Source organism: Lissotriton helveticus, chromosome 3_1 (genome assembly GCF_964261635.1).
Source record: "Lissotriton helveticus chromosome 3_1, aLisHel1.1, whole genome shotgun sequence".
Classification (NCBI taxonomy): domain Eukaryota; kingdom Metazoa; phylum Chordata; class Amphibia; order Caudata; family Salamandridae; genus Lissotriton; species Lissotriton helveticus.
In genome coordinates this window covers 2,830,732-2,855,405 of record NC_136061.1, presented here as the reverse complement: position 1 = coordinate 2,855,405, position 24,674 = coordinate 2,830,732, and the positions used below count along the sequence as shown (strand labels likewise).

General features: G+C 44.1%; 1 protein-coding gene across 2 annotated transcripts in view; it reads right to left on the bottom strand.

Moving 5' to 3' along the window:
- LOC144824366 (alanine--tRNA ligase, mitochondrial-like) overlaps positions 1–24,674 on the bottom strand; it is a 259,848-nt gene that overhangs the window by 9,785 nt on the left and 225,389 nt on the right. For both annotated transcript variants that reach the window (XM_078683478.1, XM_078683479.1), the window contains 3 exons: positions 23,849–24,062; positions 21,437–21,578; positions 3,037–3,215 (listed from right to left, as the gene is read on the bottom strand). In XM_078683478.1, the coding sequence (XP_078539604.1) occupies positions 3,037–3,215; positions 21,437–21,578; positions 23,849–24,062 (535 nt within the window). The remainder of the gene's footprint in view (positions 1–3,036; positions 3,216–21,436; positions 21,579–23,848; positions 24,063–24,674) is intronic.

Sequence of the window (24,674 nt, the reverse complement as noted above, 5' to 3'; positions counted from 1 at the left end):
AATTATATAAGCTATGTATTTACAGAAAACAGTCAGATATAAAAAGCAAACTTAAATATGCCATAGTTCATTGAAATCCAATAAACAAGTGTGCTTGCATACTGTCATTGTATTTAGTATGAATTACATTCTCTGTTCCAATGAAGTATTTTAAATAATTAACAAACTTTCATAGAAATTAATCACTCCATTGCTTGTTTATTGTTTTTAAAAAATTAGCCCAGTTTCACACTATGTAAGTGAAAGTGTGCCAAGGACTTTTGGGCTGTTTTTCCTATTCTGAAAATTTCAACAATGAGGAGATACATTATGTAAACATAGTCTGATGAGATAGAGAGAAAAATAGGAAAGTGATTTGAGACAAAGGCCATTCAAAATACAATCACCTTCCTTTGCTGAAGGCCAAAGGGAAGCACATTTAGCCTTCACTTGATGGACTAGTGAGCCTGTCTCCCTGTGCAGGCGACAATAGCAGACATTGCAATGTTGCTGAAGTTGAATCTATTGTGCAGAAGAGGAATTCAGTTGTGAACCATCTTTGAAACTTAAACTGGTCCCTTGTCCTTCGGCGCTAAGTTTAGTGTAGTTATCCAAAGAGATTAGGTTGGGGTTGGTGATATTAATATCAAGAAAGCTTTATGATATCACCAATATGTTAAAATAATAATTCTGATAAATATTGCTACCAGTTGCCGGAATGACAGAGAGTTTGGGATATACTACAGAAAGCCAATCTGGTTTGTTTTTTAGATACCACTTTTCATGATATCTGAGGTAATGTGATCTCCAAGTTGGAACCCTATGTGTTACTTCATATGTTTATAAAGTTGACTGCCTAACCATTGTTCAATTTTTAAACCACAAGATTGATATGACCAAGCCACATACTATTTTTATTTTCAAAGCACTTTAACTACGCACTAGACACACACCCTAGAACTATATGATCACGAGTATGCTCAGCTTCACAAGTGTAACACTAAACTAGCTAACACAGTGCTGACAAGGAATAAAGTATATCACTAGATTATGTATTTAAAATGTTTTAAAATAAATCATTAACAGCACTGAAACAAGCCCTAGATGGTTGCCCTTCTCTGAATGATCTGTGCTAAGACCATGGCTGTAAGTCAGAGGTCTTATTTTAAATGACACCTATGTGTAAATGTTGTGAAGAAGTCTAAGATAGAAAATTAGAAGAGGAAAAAATAAATATATGTTCTCCTAATGAATACTGCCCATGTCATTTAGAGGTATCACAATTTTAAGTGATATTGTAAAGTGTGAGGTTTCCTAAATATATATACACTGTCCAAATTGTAAATGCAACAATTGTTCTTTGTAGACGCCCTCCCCCGCCTCACACATCCTAGCACTTCCAGTGGACTAGGGCCTTTCCCCTGTGCTATTGGAAGAGAACCTGCAAATTGGCATGACCTATTTTCTCACTGTATACAAGAACATGGAAAAGGGCCATTTAGAGTTTAATTTGATTCTTAAATAATTGAGTTTGTGCTATTCTTTTATTGCACGATAACGCTAATTGCCATTGTAGCTTTATTCTTTTTTCCAGGGGGGGGGGTTGTAATGATTTTAATTAATCAAACAATAAAAAACTTGACTTGAGTTTGTGCTACTGTATCTCCATTGAATTTGAGAAATAAGCCTCTATTCCGCATGCATGTTCTTTTTTACTATGTATTATGTATTTTTAAATATATTTCTTACATGGCGCACCAAAGCCCTATTCTTGCTAAATAAATGTTTCAGATACAACTAAAACATGTTAGGTATTCAGAAGAATCATAATTGGGATAGGCTTCCTTGTTTAGATAAGGAGACATTTGAAATAAGATTGGAATCTATATTGCTGTAAAAAATGATTCTTAGTCAAACCACCAGAGGTTACAGAAGAGCAGTTGAAAAGTACAAAGAATATGTGAAATGACCATAATTTGCTTTAAAGTAATTGTACATAATTATTCTAAATTCAAATCTGTCTTTTAGCACTATATTTTAGGGTGAAATGCCTCCTTGCATGAATTTTGAACATGGCAATGCATTTACTGTGGAAAAAATAGACTGAGTAAGTATAGTGAGTAAGGCGGTTCTACTATGGTGTGGCCAACAGAACAATGACAAAAACACGTTCCCCAATGAATCAATCATTCTTCTTTTGTTTCTCTGTGCTTTAATTCTTTTTTAATTCTGATGAATACTTAACCAACATGTGTTTTGTCACCTGGTGGGCACACTGTCCCGCCACTTTTTTAAGGCTCAATCTCTTATTTGTGATGCTTCTCTTAAGGTGATAATTCTATCCCAAATAAAAATTAAATGTAAATTGTGTCCATCAATTGTAAGTTAATCCTCCATAAGGTTTCTCCTGGTCATCTCCATATATTCACAAATGCCCAGTCTCAAAGTTGTATACCAAAAAATCTCCAGGATCAAATCCGCAACGGCTGGATATCTCAGCAGGATGGAGGCAGAATGACCCGTCCAAAGGTAGGAGGAAATGGATTGGACAATAGTAGAGAAGTCACTGGCTTTCCTCAAGTTTTAGGTGTTGTCCTCGCCTACTAACCCTCTGGATAAAATGTTCTGTTGCAGTCAGACGGTTGTATGATGTTACAACACGATCAAAATGATCGCGGTACATCACAACGCATCTTTTACAATGCAAGTCGTTACCACGACTTGCGCTGTAGGGTGCTGGATTTAGGAATAGTAAGATTTACTATTCCAACTCCAGCCTACGTACAGTAGGGAAGGTGTTGGAATAGTAAATCTACTATTCCTTAGTCTAGAGACCCCTCCAGCGCAAGTCGTGGTAACAACTTGCGTTGTAAAAGACGCGTCGTAATGGCACCGCGGTGTTTTGACCGCGTTGTGAAGGATGTTTACCCAGTCAGACCAACCACTGTTTATTGTTGGAATTGTCCTATATCTTTCTTACACTGTTAAACAACAACTAACTCCACCGGGGATATTTTAAACTGCCCTATGCTTTCACATTTATGTTTGAATAGTTACCAGAAGGATCATAATCAGAATATTTGTATCCAAAGATTGCTGCTTGATTCACATAGTCCTTGTTCATTACTGGGGGCATAGAGGGCACTATGTAATCATTTTGGCCGTGCCCAAATATTTTGTTCTTCGGGTACATTTCACTGGTAGCGTTGTATTTCATGCACCAGCGTTTGAATATTCTGCAGAGAGAGAAGAGGGAGTTGTTAATAGGACAAGAAACATTCAATCATTAGAAGACATAACATTGAGAATAAGGAGGGGAGTTCTAGGTTAATGACTCTGACTGGGGACAATTCATCTCTTAGAACGTGTGACATGCAGGTGGGGGAAAGAGCATTTGGTAGAGGTGGATGTGATAATAGTCTAGATTCAACTGCTAGGATCCTGAGATGAACACACATCTGTGGCGACGATTTGGAAATGAGGCGAGCTCTGGCTGTTAGAATTTACCAAACATCAGGGAAAATGAATGTGGCAGGGAGAGAGGGGACATCTGGCTAGCCCCAGTTGTACACATTGAGGGGCACATTTATCAAGGTTTTCCATCAACCTGGTGCCACCTAAAGATGACACAAAACATAAATGAGACTCATCAAGCCACGGCCACAAACTGCTCCCTTGTGTTACTCTGCAGCATAGAGACGTACCAGGGAGGCCTATCATGGATTTAGTTTTTTTATTTTATTTTCACACTTTTATATAGCGCTAGCTAAACCCGGAGGTATCAGAGTGCTTTACATGAGCATCAGCGAGTTACAAGTTACAAAATTACATCAGTTACAGGAGCCAAGTATAACATAAGAGAAAAACAGTGAATACACAAAAACATGGGTTATTAGAGCATTGCATAGCCAAGACACACGTCAAATGGGGCATGGAAGGTAGGGGGGAATGGTACAAAGGGGAAAGGAATGGAGAATCGGGTCAGGCAGATTGGCAAAATAACTTACAAAACAGTCACAGTGAAAGACATACAAACTGGTTTGGGACCAACAATCATAAACATCCTGTGAATCAGTGATAGTATGAGATGAGAGGGAAGTAGGAGACCAAAGGGGGATGACTTGACGAAAACAACAGACATGCGAACAATGAGCAGTCCAACAACAATGAGCATAGGTCAAAACCACCAAGAAGAAGGACCCAGGCCATGGAAACCAACAACATCAACCCAAAATGGCGGAACACACAAATATCCAACATGAAAACCACAAGGCAGCAGACTCAAAGACTTCACACAGGATCAGATGGGGAGGCAGACACATGACCAGGGAGGATGGAGGGCAGGACACCAGAGATCACAAAGTGGGTCACCGATGTACACACACCTGGGCTCCAGGGCCAGCAGCATCGCCATTCAGAATGCCGCAAACACTGGAGAAAGTCAAATTCGGGTGCCAGGCAACAGGCCTGGAGAGTTGGAGGCAGCAGCGGGACCAGGAGGGTGTGCCTCTCGAAAACTCAAGGAGCAAAACAAGCTTGGGGCAGTACTCACTGCCGCTGAACCCCTCCCAGAAGAAGCATCTCCATCGTCACTAGGGAGGCGGTGCAAGGGGACAGGTAACCACTGCAAAACCCAGAGGGTAGGGACGGCCAGGAGGGGAGATCCCAAGCTGGTACCCTCCCCAGGTACCCAAACATATCCCACCAGTCATCGGCCGCTGAAATGGCTCCACCGCTAGCAGATCCTCGGCAAATGGGTGTTCCCACTCATTCTCCCATGGATTCTGACACAATACCAAATTTACCAACATTGGTAGACTCAGAAATGCAGAAGCATTGTACACTTCTCCACCAGGTATGCATTGAGGAGAAATATCTTTATTTCTCTTTGTTTTTTCCTCATTTTGCAGCACACTCAGAAAGAGGAAAATGCCTCTGAGGATGGAAACAATCCTGCCTTTGATGCCGGCACCCCTGAAATGGCACAAGGGTACCTGCATTGATGCTACGAAGGCAAAAGTGCCAGTTCTGAGGTTCCGTGACAATTGTAAGGGATGTTTTCGTCTCGCACGAATATGGTCGAGTCTGGTATCTAAGAACCGCAAATGACGAGTTTAGTAAGTGTGCGCAGTTTCGCTGTGCTAACTTAAACCGTTCGTTTAATATGTGGGTTTTTCATCTGTACCCACGGGTTCCATCTTAGATACGGCATCCATTTTGTTTCTTGCCCTCAAGTAGCCAGCGAACGGACACTGTCCGCTTCGTTACCCTGGGACTCTCAAGATATTTGTGGAAGACACATGTTCTTTGTAAATATCTTTTACGATGAGGGGGATGATACTGTAAGGCAGATGGCCCCGCTTGAGGCTCATCTTGCCGTGCCGGTTTATTGTCTCAGCCGTGCATCTCATTAGGCACGTCCCTTTGATGCCTGTATCTCATGTTTCCCGATACCTCCCCTTTTACACCCTTTTCGATCTCCCCACTGTCTCCATCTTCCTCTGCACCTGTCTTTGTCCCTATTTCGATCTGTTTTACTGCCGATTGGAATTCACTAATGTTGGGAAGATGGGTTTTTACAGTTGGGAACCGCCAAATGTTTCCGCACTTATGTTCCGGACCTTATGTGTATCAAAGTGACCAAAGCGACCCCTCTGAGGGATAATTATGGGAACCAGGTTGTAAACTTTTGTGTACCATGTTGTCCTATGAGTAAAATCTGTATAAAAGGAGCGCTCCACAGAACCAATTTGAAGCAGTCTCCCCAAGTTGCACGTGTTGTACTTGTTGTGACTTCTGTGTTCCCTGCAGTAAATAAACCTTGAATCTTTGACGCCGAAGGAAGTGTCCCGTGTCTCTGTAAATTGTGCGCCGAAACAGGTATCCCATGAAGGTTATAGGTGTTGTTCCCTGGCACCGCTGGTACTGTTAAAAGTCCAGTCCTTCAGTTGGCGCCCAACGTGGGGCGACTTCAGCGGTACCAGTCCAAAGCCTGATGATCGTGAGGAACTTCGTGTGAAATCTCCGAGGGAAGGTGCACCCCGCTTCATCGATCCTGTTGTCGAAATAAGTGGCCCGAAGTTTTTCCCTGCGAAGATTCCCGCCTCCTGACGGCTGCGACGGACCGATGCCCTGACTGTCGACCTGTCTTCGACGCCCGGCGTAGACCTTATGTACAAGCGAGACGATAGACGGGCCTTCCTGGTGACGCCATTGAAGTTCTGAGTTAAGTATTTGTGGGTCGCTCCCAGTCCTTAGTGGTTGTTCTAGCTTTTGAAAGCTTTGTGGTTAGCCTTTAAGGCTTTGTGGTAATAGCTCACTGAGCTTTGTAATAGCCTCCTCAGGCTTTGTGGTTAGGTCTCCGAGCTTTGTGATAGCCTTAAGGCTTTGTTGTATTGCATGGTTCCATTGCATTTGTGGTTCTTAGTATTGGTCCTTAGTATTATTTGACAGTTGCAATTGCCAAAAACCGAGGGTTTTGACTTACACGAGGTTTTATTGCTTCGGTAATCCTTGAAGTTTGATACTAGGTTAGTGTGCACGATGCCTAGCCATAGTGATTTGTTTCGTATTTTCAAATGTTGCGCAATGGATTCCCGGTTGGAGGACTCGTGTCCGATACCTCCAGTTGGAACTCCGATACATGATCTTTATAGTCGACATGGGGTGGGTCCTATAATATATAATGATTACTGGGTCCGTTATACAAAGAAAGACGGTGATCTTAGATGGCCACAACATGGAACTTTTGAACTTTCGATTTTAGATAATCTTGAGGCTAAATTATTTTTAAAGAAAGCTAGGCCAGCTATGTTTGATTCCTTTCGGATATGGCGTAAAGAGGCCAAGCAGAAAGAAATCAAACAACTTAAAAAGAATCAAAAACAAGAGTTCGTTCCTGTAATGCAAGCTATAAAAGAATGTAGACAAGACAAAGAAGAAAAAGACATGGACATCGTTACTAGATTGCATCACATGAAAATAGATAAATGTTACCCAGTTTTACCGAATAAATTAGAAAAGAAAGAAGAAGATTTGAAGGAGGATTGCTTGCTGTCATACTTGATGAAATCACCACCTCCTTATGTACAGGGTGCTACTGCTCCTGTAGTTGCTCCTGTAGTACCTCCTGTTGTACCTCTTGTTGCTCCAGCGGCTGCGGGCCAGCCCGCTGTTAACCCTACGTTTGTTTCACCACCTGTTCTTGTTCCTACTGCTCCTGTACCTGTACCTTCGCAGACTGTTGTTTCTGCTACTCCAACTACCTTGTCCGTTTCTACTATGCCTTCTTTCACCTCCAGTGTTGTTGCCCCTGTTTTTCTTTCCCCTTCTGTTCGTAAGCGTGTTCCTAACTCTGTTGCTACTCTTTATTCACCTCTTTCTGGTCCGTTATTTTTGTCTGATTCGTCTGAAACTCCTCAGAGACGGAGTCAGATCCCTAGTGGTAGGGAGAAAGAGACGTTAGTAACAATGGCACATAGGTGGATAAGACATCCTGCTAATTACACTCCACGTGTAGTCTTTGATACGTTTTCTCAGTTTAATGAGCCTACGCAGAGATTCGTATTTGAGGAGATGTGTAACTTTTTGAGAGAAGAATGGTGCAATGATGAAATAGATAATGTACCGTCCGACATAATTGAACTTCAGAGTCACTTTTCGAACGGTATGATTATAGGAGACGATGTACGACGTGCCGTGGAACGCTTATTAGCATTCAGACCCACAGCACATTCTCGGATATCATTAGATGATACCACTGAGAACTGGAAAGCGGTTCCTGGTCAGTATCCTATGAGAGAGGTTCCGCCACTGTGGGTGCCTGGTGATCCTAATGCAAACCCTGTGGTGCTACCGCATTTTCGAAGAGTGTGGATACATCTTCCATGGAAACGATCAGAAGTTTTGCAAGTGAAGCAATCCTTACCCGATCCGCGTAAAAATCCGGCTGGTTATTATAAGGAGTTATCACAACTGGTGGAAGCTACTATTATGAATATTGCCGACATCGACATGTTGTTTGGCAATGTTGTACCGCAACCAGTTTGGGCTAAAATTCGTCAAGCCAATCACGCAGTTGAATTAGGGGGTGATTGGGCTGCACTGCTAGCAGCTGATGCATTACAAGTTGGTGGGGCCAAGCCTGAACAGTTGATCTTGGATTTGCCTCAGAAAATAATTACGCTCATGAAAACTCTCATGCCAGCGATGAAGGTGAACTGGGATAAGTTATCAGCTTGTAAGCAAAAGAAAGACGAGAGTGTCTCAGATTTCTTTACAAGGTTTGAGGAAGCGTTTGTCGACCACAGCGGCCAGGACATGGGCGCTGAGGGAGGCCAGCGATTATTCGTTGACAAATTCGTGTCGAATTTGCTGCCTGAGCTAAGCAACAAACTAAAGAATTCAGAAAGTGCGTGGGCAGTTTCAACCCCTGCGCAAATACTAGCAACGGCCCAGTATTATGAGAACAGGGAAAAGGAAGAAAGTGATCGTGTAGAAAAGAAAACGAAAGAACTCAAAACAAAGGTTTTGTTGCAGCAAGCATACCCTCCACGATCAAACCAAAATGATTCGCAACAGCAGTATCGACCACGAGCACAGCCCGATAGGACACAGTCGCGCTCTGACAACTTTGATTCCAGATCTTCACTTGGGTATAATCAGTGCGCATATTGTAGGAAAGAGGGACACCTAAAATATGATTGTCTAGCCTTACGAGACCGTCTGAATGGTGTGTCAGCACGAGGAAATCGTGGTGGTGGTCCTCAACAGGCACCACGTGGTAGAGGTCGTGGTTCATTCCACAATCAGATTGATCGTCATCAAAATCAATCGGATGCAAATAATTATTTTGACCAGCGAAATGCGGGGTCAGTCCGATCTGCACAGTATAATGTGGATGATTATTACATAGAGCATGAAACTGTTGTAAATGACCATTACTAGGACAGCCAACGACAAAGAGAGGGAGTAGTGTCAGTTCCGGTCGATCAGAGTGGGCCTTACGTTGCAGTGGCTACATCAGGTGTAGTTGAGCCTTTTCTGTTAGACACTGGTGCGACGAAAAGTTCCATCATGCATTCAAAACTCCCTGGCGCACCTTTGTCTGGCTTAACGAATGTTTCCGTTGGATTCTCTGGCGCTCCTGTTAGTAACCCAGTCTCTAGTCCTTTGCCTCTTATGATTGGACCCCGTGAGCTAACCGCTCCACTGATTCTATCTACAGGTTGTGGTGAAAATCTTTTGGGCCTGGATTTGTTGAAACGATTATATGCAACATTGTATTGTTCCCCCGAAGGAGTGGAGCTTACATTAAGACGGAGAGTGATCTCTCCCATGTATTTATCGGTCGATAAATTCCCACCGGAATTGAGTTCCCTCCCTGCGTCCTTATGGGCCACAGGTCCCAATGACGTGGGCCTGTTAGACATTCCACCCTATGTGATTCAATTGAAACAAAATGCGCGATTACCGCGTTTACCTCAATATCGTATTTCTCTTGAGGGCGAACGAGCGCTGTTAGCAATTGTGTATGATCTCATTGGAAAAGGTGTTGTTGAAGAAACTCGTGGAAATGTATGTAATAGCCCTGTATTGCTGATTCTGAAACGAACTGACCCAACCAAACCTCCTGTATATCGTTTTGTAATAGATTTGAGAGAGGTAAATAAAATAGTGGTTCCACAATTTCCTGTGGTTCCTGACATTACGGCTTTATTAACAATGATTCCGGCATCTGCTTCCTGGTTCACAGTGATCGATCTAAAGAATGCTTTCTTTATCATCCCGATTGCAGAGGAAAGCAGAGACCTATTTGGATTTTCATTAGGAGGTCGCAGTTTTAGGCTAAAACGCGCTCCACAGGGCTACTGTGAGAGTCCGTCAATCTACAGCCAAGCACTTAAAGGTCAGCTTGATGCCTTTGTATTACCTAAAGGTGCAGCTTTGATTCAATACGTTGACGATCTTTTAGTGGCAGCTGATACAGAAGCTATTTGCAAAACGGCTACAGTATCATTATTGCATTATCTACATGACTTACACCACAAGGTATCGCCTTCAAAACTACAGTATTGTTGTCAAGAAGTTACCTATCTAGGTCACTTATTGTCAAAAGAAGGGAGAAGGTTGACCCCAGAAAGAATTGCAGCGATTTCCCGAATGACTGTGCCAAAAACCCAAAGAGATGTTCGCGCCTTTTTAGGTATTACGTCCTACTGCAGACAATGGATTCCAAATTTTTCATTGTTGGCGAAACCATTGATAGCCCTTACATGCAAAGACGTTTCATCCCCAGTACCTTGGTCTGAAGAATGTCAGAAAAGTTTTTCTGAATTGCGTGATGCGTTGTGTTCGGCTCCTGTGTTGGGCACTCCTGACTACAGTAAGCCGTTTACACTATACGTTCACGAGAGGGATGGTTGCGCGTTGAGTGTTTTGACACAACCTTTTGGTGGTAAGCAACGCCCATGTGCCTATTTTTCTTCAACTTTAGACCCAGTAGCAAGAGCCTTGCCAAGTTGTTTAAGGGCAACAGCGGCAGCTGCGGCGTCCATTCGACAGTCCGCAGGTCTAGTCATGGATAATATGCTCACGGTAATGGTTCCGCATGCAGTCGACACTCTATTGAATCGAACGAAAACTCAACATCTAACGAGTGCAAGATTGTCTGGTTATGAATTGACGTTGCTGGCCAGTCATATACGGATAAAACGATGTAATGTGTTGAATCCAGCAACATTGCTGCCGATCGACACAGAATCAAGTGATGAAGCAGTACATGACTGCTATCTCAAAACTGAAGAGGAAACTAAGGGTCGTATTGACCTAAAAGATACTCCATTGACAGATCCCGATGGTACTTTATATGTGGATGGTTCCTGTTTCAAGTTACCGAATGGTGATGTAACAACTGCGTATGCTGTAGTTACATTGAGAACGATTGTGGAAAATGCAAGGTTAAGTCAGAATTCGGCTCAGGCTGCTGAGTTAATTGCTTTGACGAGAGCGTGTGTGTTGTCTAAAGATAAACGGGTGAATGTGTTTACAGATAGTCAATACGCGTTTGGTGTGGCACATAGTTTTGGACGACTGTGGAGAGAGAGAGGATTCCTTACGTCACATGGTACGAAGATTCAGCATGGCCAGCTCGTAAATGATCTTTTGGATGCACTTACGTTGCCTAAGCAAGTGGCGATTGTTAAATGTAGTGCGCATCGTAAGGTGACGGATGATGTTGGTCGTGGTAATGCGTTTGCGGATGAGACTGTTAAGGAGACTGCCTGGAACCTTAGCACTCGAATGTATGTGACGAGTTCGGTTAGGTGGCCTGCAGAATCAAGTATGTGTGAAAACACTATCGAGAGTGTGAAAGCAATTCAGAATGAGGCCACCGAGACTGAAAAGACGAAGTGGAAAGAAAGTACGGGAAAGTTGGATACGAATGGTTGTTGGATTGACTTGTCGGAACAGAAAAGATGGATGTTGCCTGATGCGTATGTGCTGGCTGTTGTGACTATGGCACATGGGTTAGCACATATTAGCGCGAAAGGTATCTGTAAATTGCTGTTTCCTGTGTGGAAGAATGATGGTATTACGAAATGTGCTGAACGCTTGGTTAAGAATTGTATGGTATGTATGTTGTACAATCCTGGTAAGGGAACCCCAACTCCTCCTGGTAGTTTTGCTCCCCCTTCATGTCCCTTTGAGGTGATCCAATTGGACTTCATCCATATGGAGCGATGCAATAACTTGAAATACGTTTTAGTTGTTGTTTGCGCATTCTCCCGATGGATTGAGGCCTATCCTCTCAAAGACAATACTGCTTTATCCACTGTGAAAATCCTACTGAAGGAATATTTTCCTCGGTATGGAATGCCTAGAATTGTGTGGTCAGACAACGGAAGTGAGTTTGTGGGGAGTGTGATGAAGAGTGTGTGCAAGGGCCTTGGAATTAATCAGAAATTCCATAGTGCCAATCATCCTCAGTCAGCTGGTTTGGTTGAAGGGTACAATGGCACCCTTAAACTAAAACTAGCAAAGATTCAGGCTACGACAGGTCTTTCATGGCCTGACGCTTTACCCTTAGCATTGCTGTCAACAAGGGCAACTGTACACTCCCGAGTAGGGCTCAGCCCCTATGAAATAGTGTTCGGTCGTCCTGCCAATGTTTGGGGGGTCCCTAGACCGGGTGCCTTTTGTGATCTTGAGTATCCAATGTTGATCGATTATCTTCATGACTTGACTGCTAAACTGAGGTTAATTCACCAACAGGTTCACGAAGCATTGCCGACACAGACGGAGGGTCCAGGCCACCAGCTCCAGCCCGGAGATTGGGTGGTAACACGAAACTTTTCGCGCAAGAACAATTTGGATCCCAGGTTCACTGGACCCTATCAGGTCCTCCTTGCCACGAGAACTGCAGTTCGTCTCGAGGGGCGGAAAAATTGGGTGCATGCCACCCATACCAAGAAAGTCCCCATCCCGTTGCCAGCAGACTCGTGGGTGAGGAAAGGCATTGCATCAACTGAAACCGAAGGATTGCCGACGTTTGTACCTTTCAGCGACGCACAACCTGTCGGAGAATCCTCAGTGCAGCAAAAAGGCATTGTTGAACACTTGTCATCAGAAGACTCAAGACCAGAACATTCAGCTGATCAACAGGGCGTTGTCCCTTCAACGGATCTTTTGTTTAACGAACAGACACGTCCTGGGAAAACCCGATACTTTTTGCGATCCAGCACTAAAGACTAATAAAAAAAACCGTTCTGTCCCTTGACAAGTGCATTATCCCGTTTTCCATGATCAGTTTGAACATTCATACTATTGTAATTATTTTGTACATATTCATTGAGCTTCGTTCCTTACACTTTTTGTTTCCACAGCTGAGAGACATTGTTTTCACATATATATATTTGTGAAATGAAGGCCGTAGGGCCGCGCGCGTACTTCCTTCTGGTTAGTAGGTCTTGACGCTAGGTTAAAGACCGTCGGTTCCTGGGAACTCCTAGGAATTGACTATTGCTACACAGAACGAAGTGCGTCAAGAAACGTTGCGGACGGTCATAGGGAATGGCATTTTCGAAGCTGATGGACTTGGAAAGAGCTCAAGCACAAAGATTCAAGCTGCAGCAACTCAGTCGTACCAAATGTTTTGTGTTCCAAATGTTCGTACTGTTTGGGACTGTTTCTGCGTTATTGGCGGGTGGAGTATATTACACGATGTCTTACTTCTTGCCTTCTACCATACCTACTCCTACCTCTGACCTTAAACTCATCTCCACTGTTTCTCCTCATTCTTTTCACATTTTACCTGAACACGAGCAGGCTAGACGTGCAGAATTCCGCAACAATTCCTTTATTCAGCTCCTTCATCAGCATCAGTTAGTGGTTAACACTACTAATTGTTGGGTGTGTGGGTTGATGCCGCATACTACGGATAAGGGAATTCCATATCTGGTGTTACCGTATAGCTCCCAAGGGTCTGCTCGAGCATTTCAAACAATGTTTCAAAGCGCACTGGGTTTCCACCCCATTCGAGAACCACGTTCCCCCTACTCTGGTCCTACCTCGTACCAAAAATCTTTGTCTATAGCAATAGAGGATTTAGATAGTGATATCTATGATCCCTCGCTTATCCCTGAAGAAGAGGTACAAGCCTATAGGATCCTAAGTAGAGGCGAATATAGTGTGTTCACTGGTGAAAAACAGCTTAAAAGCTCGCCTCCGATATGGGTCGTACCCCACATTGGCAATTTTTGTTTAATAGGTCGCGGCCGTAGATCGAAAGCCCGACTTGGGGAGAGTGCTTGCACTGAAAATTATATTTTGCCAATGGTCTCGTCCCCTGTGTTTTTGGCTGCCAAGGGTACATACTTTATTTGCCATGATCGTGCGTATGCATGGTTGCCCTCTGACTTCATGGGCTCATGTTTTATCGCAAACTTGTTGCCTCCGACGTTTACTGTAGATGCAGATTATCACAAAACTAGAGTTGTGAGAGGCGTAATTAGCGAAGAGGATACTGCCGGTCAAGAGGCAGGAGACTTTTTCAAGGGTTTCCTCCCATTTTGGGGACCTATGGTTAATAGTAGGAACCTGAGACAGTTGACTCGAGTGGTAGAATCGACAGCTAATATTACTGCCAGTGCCCTTGGTAATATCACCACAGAACTTCAGGCGGATAGACTTATGACGTTACAAAACCGTATGGTTTTAGACGTGATCTTAGCAGATCGAGGTGGGGTATGTAAGGTGATCCATTCGAGCTGCTGTATTTTCATTCCTGATAACGCTCCGACTGTCTATCAAGCCATCTCGAAGTTGCATAAAATCTCCGAATCCATACACGTGGATGTAGGGGATTGGACGCTACTTGGATGGATTTGGGGCCTGATGTCGACTTGGGGTTGGAAGATTCTGATGATCATTGGAGTTGTTGTAGCGTTCCTGTTCACGTGTTGCCTTTGCGTGCAGTGTGGTCCTGCCTTATGTGGCCTCTGTGCTACAACGTGTATGAGACAACCACCTGTTACCAAGGGGTCTCGATTGGACAGAGCTATGCTACAGCAACATCTCGAGGGTCTGATGAATATCGAATATGATTCTGACTAGTGCTTGCCTACATGAGGGCAAAAGGAGCGTCTGAGGTTCCGTGACAATTGTAAGGGATGTTTTCGTCTCGCACGAATATGGTCGAGTCTGGTATCTAAGAACCGCAAATGACGAGTTTAGTAAGTGTGCGCAGTTTCGCTGTGCTAACTTAAACCGTTCGTTTAATATGTGGGTTTTTCATCTGTACCCACGGGTTCCATCTTAGATACGGCATCCATTTTGTTTCTTGCCCTCAAGTAGCCAGCGAACGGACACTGTCCGCTTCGTTACCCTGGGACTCTCAAGATATTTGTGGAAGACACATGTTCTTTGTAAATATCTTTTACGATGAGGGGGATGATACTGTAAGGCAGATGGCCCCGCTTGAGGCTCATCTTGCCGTGCCGGTTTATTGTCTCAGCCGTGCATCTCATTAGGCACGTCCCTTTGATGCCTGTATCTCATGTTTCCCGATACCTCCCCTTTTACACCCTTTTCGATCTCCCCACTGTCTCCATCTTCCTCTGCACCTGTCTTTGTCCCTATTTCGATCTGTTTTACTGCCGATTGGAATTCACTAATGTTGGGAAGATGGGTTTTTACAGTTGGGAACCGCCAAATGTTTCCGCACTTATGTTCCGGACCTTATGTGTATCAAAGTGACCAAAGCGACCCCTCTGAGGGATAATTATGGGAACCAGGTTGTAAACTTTTGTGTACCATGTTGTCCTATGAGTAAAATCTGTATAAAAGGAGCGCTCCACAGAACCAATTTGAAGCAGTCTCCCCAAGTTGCACGTGTTGTACTTGTTGTGACTTCTGTGTTCCCTGCAGTAAATAAACCTTGAATCTTTGACGCCGAAGGAAGTGTCCCGTGTCTCTGTAAATTGTGCGCCGAAACAGGTATCCCATGAAGGTTATAGGTGTTGTTCCCTGGCACCGCTGGTACTGTTAAAAGTCCAGTCCTTCAGTGCTAGGATTGGAAAGGAGTGCGCTGTATAATGGTAAATGCAGCCCATTCCTGCACTTTCTCTCATACGCAGCACAGCAAGCTACCTTGCTCAACAAAAGGGAAAGGGCAGGAATGTGCTATATTTACCATTATATGGCATGCTTCTGTCCTTTTGGGATGATGGCTTACCTTTGAGTGCCTACTGCCAATGCACATACCCTTGTGTCATGGTGTAAGGGTGCCTGTGTTGTAATCGGGATTTTTGTTTGTGCAGGAAGGGTATAGCCAGAGGCGGAAGGGCTATAGTCAGAAGGGCTATAAGACTTTTAGAACATTCCACCCACTAATGGTAGAATTGTCTACATTAAAAAGGGAGAAACAGAAAGACAAACATTGGAATGCTGGAGCTACTTCAATTTCTTCAATGGAGCTCTCAACATTCCAATTTTCTAATGGCCAGTATATGGCGGGCAAGATGGCTCTCAAACTTAAAACATTCTTCCTTATGTGGTCAGAATTTCCTAATGCAAATATAGCTACTGCTGTAATGGTTCAACAGATAACAGCAGTGTGCAGGGCCACAGCTGTTAGCTGTTGAGCGTTCTTAACAATAGCTGTGAAAATGAAACTGAAGTCAGCCCCCTGTCTCTCCCTAGGCTTGAATAAACTTACTTCATTGTTCATCTGATCCAGGGAGACCCAGGAGCTGAGCATAATTTCCACCTCAATCACTTAAACAATCAGGGATCTCAAGGCGCAGGGCTCCAATGACACTGTGTGCCACAGGAGAAGGGAGAGGGGGAAGGATCATGTGTGTCCTGCTGCACATGCTCTGCCTATTGCTTTCCCTTGCCCAAACCACGGGGTTTATTTATGAGCCCTTGCGTCACGTTTGCACCGCCGGTGCATCAGTTTTTGTGACCCACCAGCTGCATAGAAAATTAGCCTTGTTGCACCATATTTACAAAGTGACGCATCTCGGTAGATGCATCACTTTGTAAACACTTGCTCCAGCAATAATGTATGCAGGGGGGCGTTCCGACGCAAGAAAGAGCCGTAGTAGTGACGCAGTGAAATATATCAGATTTCACTGCGCCACTTCTAATACGCTTATGCGTCAATATTGTACACCTGCCTCATGGCAGGTGTAAGACTGATGCAGGCACATTTCACATGGGGCTTGCTCATGTAAAATGACCCATTGCTGGAGTTGCGTCACTTCTGTGACACACTCCAGCAATGCGTCATTTTTATGGCTACAGATATGTCAGAAATATTGACGTATCTGTAACTACTTCCGACCTGATGTGCCATACTGTAAATATGTTGCATCATTAATGTCGCAAGGAGGGAGCAATGAAAAGTGCCACATTGCTGTTTTCTCGCAGCGATGTGTTACTTTTCATATATGAGGCCCCATGAATTTTTGGGAGGAAGAGGTTGTGTATTAAGACATTGTACTGTTAAGAGTATCTGCCCTATACCATTTCTTATAGGCTGATGCTACTCCATTGCCTTAAATAGATCACTTAAAATTCCAATATCCTAATATATAACATGCACTTTGAGTTAAATGCGGCAGCAGTCAATGGGACCTTTTGCTATGTCCAGCTAATAGAATATGCAACACACTCCAGCAGATGCAATGGGATGACAGGGGAGTAGACATGCACAGGCCAGCTGTCAGAATGCATGCCATGCATCTTGAGAGTGATAGACTGAACTTTTCACAATCAATATTTATTAGAATACATGACAAAAACCTGGAGGGTGAAGGTGGAAGTAAGGGGCTAGATTTGTTGCTAGAACTATTGTGTGAAAGTGCCCTCTTTCTGCATGAAGCCCCACTTAGTGCTGTATTGCTGATGTGGCTTTGACTGGATGTGACCTGGACACCTACTGATCAGGAACTCCACACCTGACGGGAATGATCAGTTTTCTGTTATGCCCTATGGTTTAAAAAATGCCCTTTCCACCTTCCGGAGGTTGGTGAACCAAGTCCTTCTGGATTGGAGTCCTTTGGTGCAGCTTATCTAGATAATATTGCTATCTTTAGCTCCACCTGGCAGGAACACCTGATCCACCTTCGTAAGGTTTTAAATGCCCTGCAAACTGCAGGCCTAATTATCAAGGCATCCAAATGCCAGATAAGGCAGGGAACTTTGGTGTACTCGGGACACCTTGTTGGTAGAGGCCAGGTACAACCCTTGCAGTCCAAGATTCATGCCATCCAGGACTGGGAAGCTCCAGAAACTCAAACCCACGTCAGGGCATTCCATGGCTTGACTGAGTACTACTGGAGGTTTGTGGAGGGATATGGGTCCATTGTGGCTCTTCTCACCCAACTCACCTCCAAGAAGATTCCCAAATAGGTAAACTGGGCAGTTAGTTGTCAAAAGGCTTTTGACACCCTGAAAGAGGGTATGTGCTCAGCACCAATTCAGACTATGCCAAGCAGTTCATTGTGCAGTCTGATGCCTCTGAGCTAGGAGTAGCAGTGGTCCTATCCCAGATCAATGATGAAGGCCAAGACCAACCTGTTGCTTTTATAAGCAGAAGGCTTATCTCTAGGGAACAGTGTTGAAGAACCACTGAGAGTGGGCCTTTGCTGTGCTTTGGTCCCTGAAGAAGCTGAGACCATACTTGTTTGGTACTCACTTCCTAGTTCAAACAGATCACAGACCTCTCAGATGGCTAATTCAAATGATAGGTGACAATCCAAAACTGTTGAGTTGCATCACCCTACAGGGAATGGACTTTGTAGTGGAACACAGACCTAGTACTGCCCATGCCAATGCTGATGGACTTTCCTAGTTCTTCCACTTAGAAAATAAAGACTCTCTAGGTAAAGATTAGTCTCATCCTCTTTTGTTTGGGAGGGGGGGTTGTGTGAGAAAGTGCCCTCTTTCTGCATGCTTTGACTGGGAGTACCCTGGGCTCCTATCTCTGGCCACAAGTCAACCTCTGTTAAATGGTACCACGGGTACCCAGTGCACCGTGACCAGAGAAGGCCTCTAAGGGCTGCAGGATTATTGTGCCACCCTTGGAGGTCCTGTACCCAGACACTCATACACTGACTTTGCTGTCTTGGTGCAGAACAAAGTGAAGAGTCGACATGGCACACATCCCTGTGTGCCATGCATACAACCCACTGCCCTGGCATAGATCTGTCCTCCCGCTAGCAAGGTGCACTATACAGTAGTGAGGGTAAAGATGCATGTGCCCTGTACCCCTACAGTGTCTAAGTCTATTCTTAGACCGTGTAAGTGCAGTGCTGCCGTTACGAGTATATGGTGCTAGGAGTTTGCTTTCAGCTGCCACAACCAGACATGTTTCTGTACCCTGGGTTGAGAGCCTGCTGCTCTCTGGGGCCTGAAACAATGCACATCCTGGGCCGAGTTGCCAAGCCTCCTCCCCAGGATGAGCAGGATTTGAGAAGGGGAACCTTCAAAGACTTTCTGACTTTGTGAACTTCCTCAGGCCACTTGCTGCTCTCAGCAACTGGTCCCCACTGGTTCTGACCCCTACACTTAAGGTGGGAGAACTGGTGGGAAAAGCAAGTGAGGAAGAGAGGTTTGCCCAACTCTGCCAACTCCACAACTCAGGTGGGGGAGGTGAGATGAAGCACAACTATCAGTCCAAGCTATCTTGAAGATGGGGGACTCAGCCAACCAGGGACAGGTTCATGCCTCCTCCCACTGGAGGGTGGCATTATAGGGGGTGTACCCACCCCAGGGAGGGGACCCATTGGTCTCTGCCTTTTACCTACCTGTAACGCCCCTAAATCTAGTATTTAGGAACACCCCTGAACCTTGCTTCCTCAAATAAGAACCTGCAAGAAGAAGAAGAAGAATCAAACAGCCGTGCATCAGCTAATACAAGGAGATTGCCCACTGACTTGGCCCCAGCCCTATGGGCCTATCTCCCCCTCAAACCTGCTCCTGCAACATCCCAGTGTTTCCTGCAGCCAGCAACCTCAAAAACCCCGGAGGACCATCCTTCCTTCATCTACAAAGACTCTGTCTCCCAAGAACACCAGATTTGTTCTTCTGGAACCTCTGACTCCAACCGGAGAACACAGATCTGCCCCACTCTGCACCTGCCGTCCAAGGGCTGAGCTCGAGTGGGCAAATACCACCAGGAGGTCACCCCAGAAATCCTGACCCAAGACCTGGAAACCCCTGTCCTGCCTCAAGCCTCCAGCCGATGCCTGCAGCCTAAATCCAGAAGGTCCCCCCAACCACGACCAGGAGCTGGTAAGAAGATCCAACTCAAAAGCCACCCCTGCATCCTGATGCCCCATGGCCTTGTGTGCCAAAACCGATGGTGCCTAGCCAACCCCTAACTCGCCAACGTACCTCTCGAGGCAGTGGTTGCACCCAGAAGACCTTCGTCCCTGAATCTGCAGTGTCTTTGCAAACCAGAGGTTTCCCATTGACACAAATTGGGCGCTCACCGTCAAAACAGCACCCTGTACCTGGCCTCCCTAGTGCTGCTGAGGGTACACCTTTGGTGCTACTTTGTTTCCTTATTTGCCATGAGCTAAAGCCCAGGAGCTTTGCTCCCACATCCCAGTGACAGCAGCCACCAACCAGAGGCCACCTATCCCCCTGTGGATAACATTGGGCCTCAACACTCTGCACCCAGCCGCCCTAGTGTCTCTGAAGGTGTAATGAGAGTGCATCCCTGACCCTGGGGGAACCCTTGTTCTAACCTCAGAAGTTCAACTCCAAAGACCGATTACTTACCTGGTAGCTGTTAACTTCATTTCTCTCCATAGGAACCTATTGACTGTTTACCTTAAATAAATGTTTGTAGTTGATTTGTATGGAAACCTGAAAAATAACAATTGTTTTTACTTACTTTTTCTCTAGGAAACCCCCCATTGTGAAATCTAGGCATATCACACTCTGTAGAAAAAATTATCTCAAAAGTAATCTCAAAAGTAACCTAAAAGTAACTTGCCTGTTATTCTTATTGCAAAATTGATACAAAGTATAGGTATAGCATTTCACAGTATTGCATTACCGGTAATTCAAACTGGAACAATTTCAAAGTACATTTACAACTGTATTTCAAATTGTATATTTACTGCAAAATTATTTATCAACTTACCTGTGCTAGGCTTGCTTGGTTCTAGAAAATAAAATAACTAAAAGAATATTTTTATACAAAACCAATTGGACTGAAGTTCAGTCTTTGAGTGTGTGAAATCATTAGCTGATTGAGTGGGTACAACAAATTCTTCCTCTAATACTGCCTTACCTCTCGACCACACTACCTCAAAGAGAGAGTGAGGTGCTATTTAGCTTTACCTCTGCCTACCTTTGGGGTTCCACTCGACTCAGTGTGTACTATACCTCACTTTGGTATAGTATATACAAAGCCAGCTTCCTACAACCATCTCTTAGAATATATAATACACCTTTAGAGAGTCTATGAGCTGCTAGTTGATTGGCCATGATGGGTGAGTGCTAGTTGATTGGCCATTTATGTGCATATGCGATTAATGAGTCAACACTGAACACTGGTAACTCACAATACTTGGGTCTCCTAGAATACCCAATACAAAGACTCAAGTGTCTTGCCTGCTTGATTTTTACTCCCCTAATGTATTCCTTGGTGTTGATTTTTGGCCACCTTGAAGTTGCACAGTCCCCATCACTATATCAGTTATCAGTTTCTGAAATCTAAGGATATACCCTAAAAGTCTTTGTGTACACTGTGGACAGACACACGATATCTCTATAAGGGTTCTTGCTTGGGAAGCTAGAGAGAGGGTGCATAATTGTGTCCATGTGGTCCCTCCTCTTTTATTACTGTTTCTCTCTCATGATTGTCTCAAGGTTTTAATGCAGTGGCTGTAACATCTGTGTTATTCTTATAGATCATCAACCACACATTGTGCCTTACTTGTCAACGAAAGCATGGTGCAAATAGAAGATGGGGTCATTGCTGGAAATTGAGATCAGGCTCACTGTTCCACCCATGTACATGTGGAACAAGTTGTGCAAACTCCGCCTCGTTATCTCACCACTGGATGGATCAACAAAGCCTGGAAATGGAAAATGTGATGGACACTTTAGTATGAGATGTTGAGTCACATATTAGAACACACTGACCCATGAGAAGAAAGAAGGAGCAATAAATAAAACACTACCTTTTTAAAATAATTTGCTATGGTGTAAAGGCTCAGCCAAAGCATTCCCCTTAATTAAGATGTATTCATTTAGTACTAAATCTTGCAAAAAACCCTGCTAGATGGAAGTGGGCATTCTTTGATTTTAAGTATGTCCACCATGTATAAAGGCTGCTGGTGAAGAATCCTGCTCTGCCGAACACAGTTATTCAATGAAAGATTTATTGAGTGCATGGTATTGTCCCTGGGCAGTGGCTGGGAGAGTGGACCAATGGTGTGGGTTGGGAAACATCCTTTACAACGCAACTTTTAATCCGCACTACCATTACGACGCAACTATTACAACACAAGTCATTACAACGACTTGCGCTGGAGGGCGCTGCAGGATAGGGAATAGTTTAATTACTATCCAACTCCTTCCCTACTATCCATGGGGACTGGAGTTGGAATAGTAAATTAAATTGTTCCACTATCCAGCGCCCCCCAACGCAAGTCGTTGTAACGACTCGCGTTGTAAAAGTTGCGTCGTAATGGCATGCGGAGTGAAAGCATGGGTTGTAATGACATACATCCGTGTGGGTTATCAGTCAAGATCTTTGTCAGTCTTTGCAATTGATTGTTTACTTGTGCTTCAATTATTGCACAGGTTGATGTATAAGATTATGTATTTTATAGCAGACATAATCCCTATTTCTAACACAGGTGGTTATTGAGTTTAAGGCCAAAAACAGATCTTGTTTATCTTTTCTGCATCCTTCATCCCAACTTGGTACCAAATTAGGGAATGTCCAATCACCTTCCCTTAGTTTGCTCTAGTAATAGCCTTTAAGTAAAGCAGTGATGCTTGGCTTCAACCTCTGTGGCCAATCATGCTCCAGAGTGCCCCATGGCACAGCAAGAATTATGCCACACTGTTTGTAGCAGTAAAAATAGGTGAGTGTGATTCTCACATAGTTTGACTCGGCAGAATTCTGCTGACTTACATATAACTTCAGGGAGGTTCTGTGGAGTGAACCAGACGACCACACGCTTCAGGATACGCCAACACTCTTTTTACGGCCTTTACTGCTTTTATTCATCAAAAAATGTGAACTTCTTATACCATTGAATCATGATTACTTATTGTTTTTTTAAACTAACCGAATCTTAAGTGTGAAGACCATTGTGAAGTCTTGTTATATAGAGAACTCTGACAAGCCCTGAAGAAGTCCGGTTGCGGACGAAACGCGTTGGCTATTGGTTTTAAGCATCATTTGTAAATAAAGAATCTGTTTGCGGAAGAACCTGACTTTGGAATTCTTGGGAGAACGACTGAAAAGTTAATTGAACTGTGTGAATAACACTATTGATACTGTATTTTATCATGTTAACTGTTGAAGGGTGCGGGGTCACCTTGTCCAACTTGATTTGAAAACCAAGTTTCTTGGCTTTCTATTATTGGGATCTAGGGGATTGTGTCCCAGACCTCCTGCACCTACACACTTGTATACCGTAGGGACTTCGTAACCGGTGAGGGTAGAGGAGCCTTAATCCCGTGTTCTGGTTTGAATTCTGTGGAGGACCCTCCATGGCCATAAATAGGCAAGTTGTGCTGCTCTAACTGTGATTTAGTGCCAGGAATGTGTTCCATGCTGAAAAATCAGCACAAAGGGCACCAGTGGCAAACCAGAGGGTGCAGCTACTCCAGATGATTTTGGTGCAGAGCTGCGGTCTTCTGACTGTGAACCACAAAAGGTGGAAACCTTCTACATTAGTAAAAAGTCACTATATCCAAAATTGCCCAGGGGACATTAAATCTTGACAACAATTTACAGTTCTGGAGCCTTACATGAGAAGTAATTCTGCCACACGTTGATTGACTAATTTGTCCAGAATTCAGCATTACAAGAGCAGCATGAGTCACCAAAATTCCCCCAATTTTGCTGGTGGTACAGAATATTTCACCCACCCCTAACTGGGAACTGCCTCCTCAAGCACAGGTACCAGTGACAGCTGTTGACTGGCATCATGAGCTCTGATGTACTTTCCATCCTTTCACTGCATTCACACTGTAAAAATCAGTGAAGACTTAAACATGTGGCTTCAAGCCACCTCTTTATCCATTCATCCTTTGATCGGATATGTGAAAGAAGAATAGAGACTTCACACACACCAATGATTTTTGTGAAAGACTGTATTTCACCTACCTTCCAGACAGTTGCGGAAGCTGTGCTTGGAAGTGGTATTGTACGGAGGTGTGTCATAGTCCTTCCACTGGAGCACGTCCTCCACTTGCTGAGCGGAGGGCAGCTGGCTGTTGTTGGGGTCTGCACCAGGGTTCCTGTGTAGAGGCTCAAACCTACACTTATCTTCTGCGACTGTGCAATACTTATCAGGGTATCTAAATCCGCTGCATATACTCTGGAAATGGTATGGAAGGAAGGGAAGTTAAAAACTGTAAAGTCATAAGAAGAGATGGCTGTATTGTATGATGTAGTACATGTTAGACATTTTTTTAGCTCTACTTCATACGCCATATACATCTCCTACGCACAAAGACTCTCTCACTGTAGACCTCTTGGGAATCTTATATAAAATAGGGCCACAAAGTCCATAATTCCTTGATCATTGGTCCTTTTGGGCCTATTAAAGCAAACACAAAGAGACAATGGACAGAGAGCTGAAACTTTACAGACACTCACTGCCAGTCAAAGATCTGGGTTGAATCCATTATTGGTCTTTAGTTCACTTCACCTACTCAGCTCAGACCAAGCCATATGCAAATCAATCTTGACCCTGTGCCTCAAGGGAACAGTCCAGCCTAAAATGCCAAGTCAGGAATTCCCTGGATCAGACACAATTATTGAGCAAAGACACAACTCTAAAAACCTTTCAGGTAACAGCCCATTTTACTTCACCTGGGAGGCCTTTGAAGGCCATCTGGGCATGCAGGTAAAGGGTTTAACATGCCAACTTGTTTGCCCTGGAAAGACTGAAATGAACTTCTCTGGGTATGCATACATTTGGCAAAGG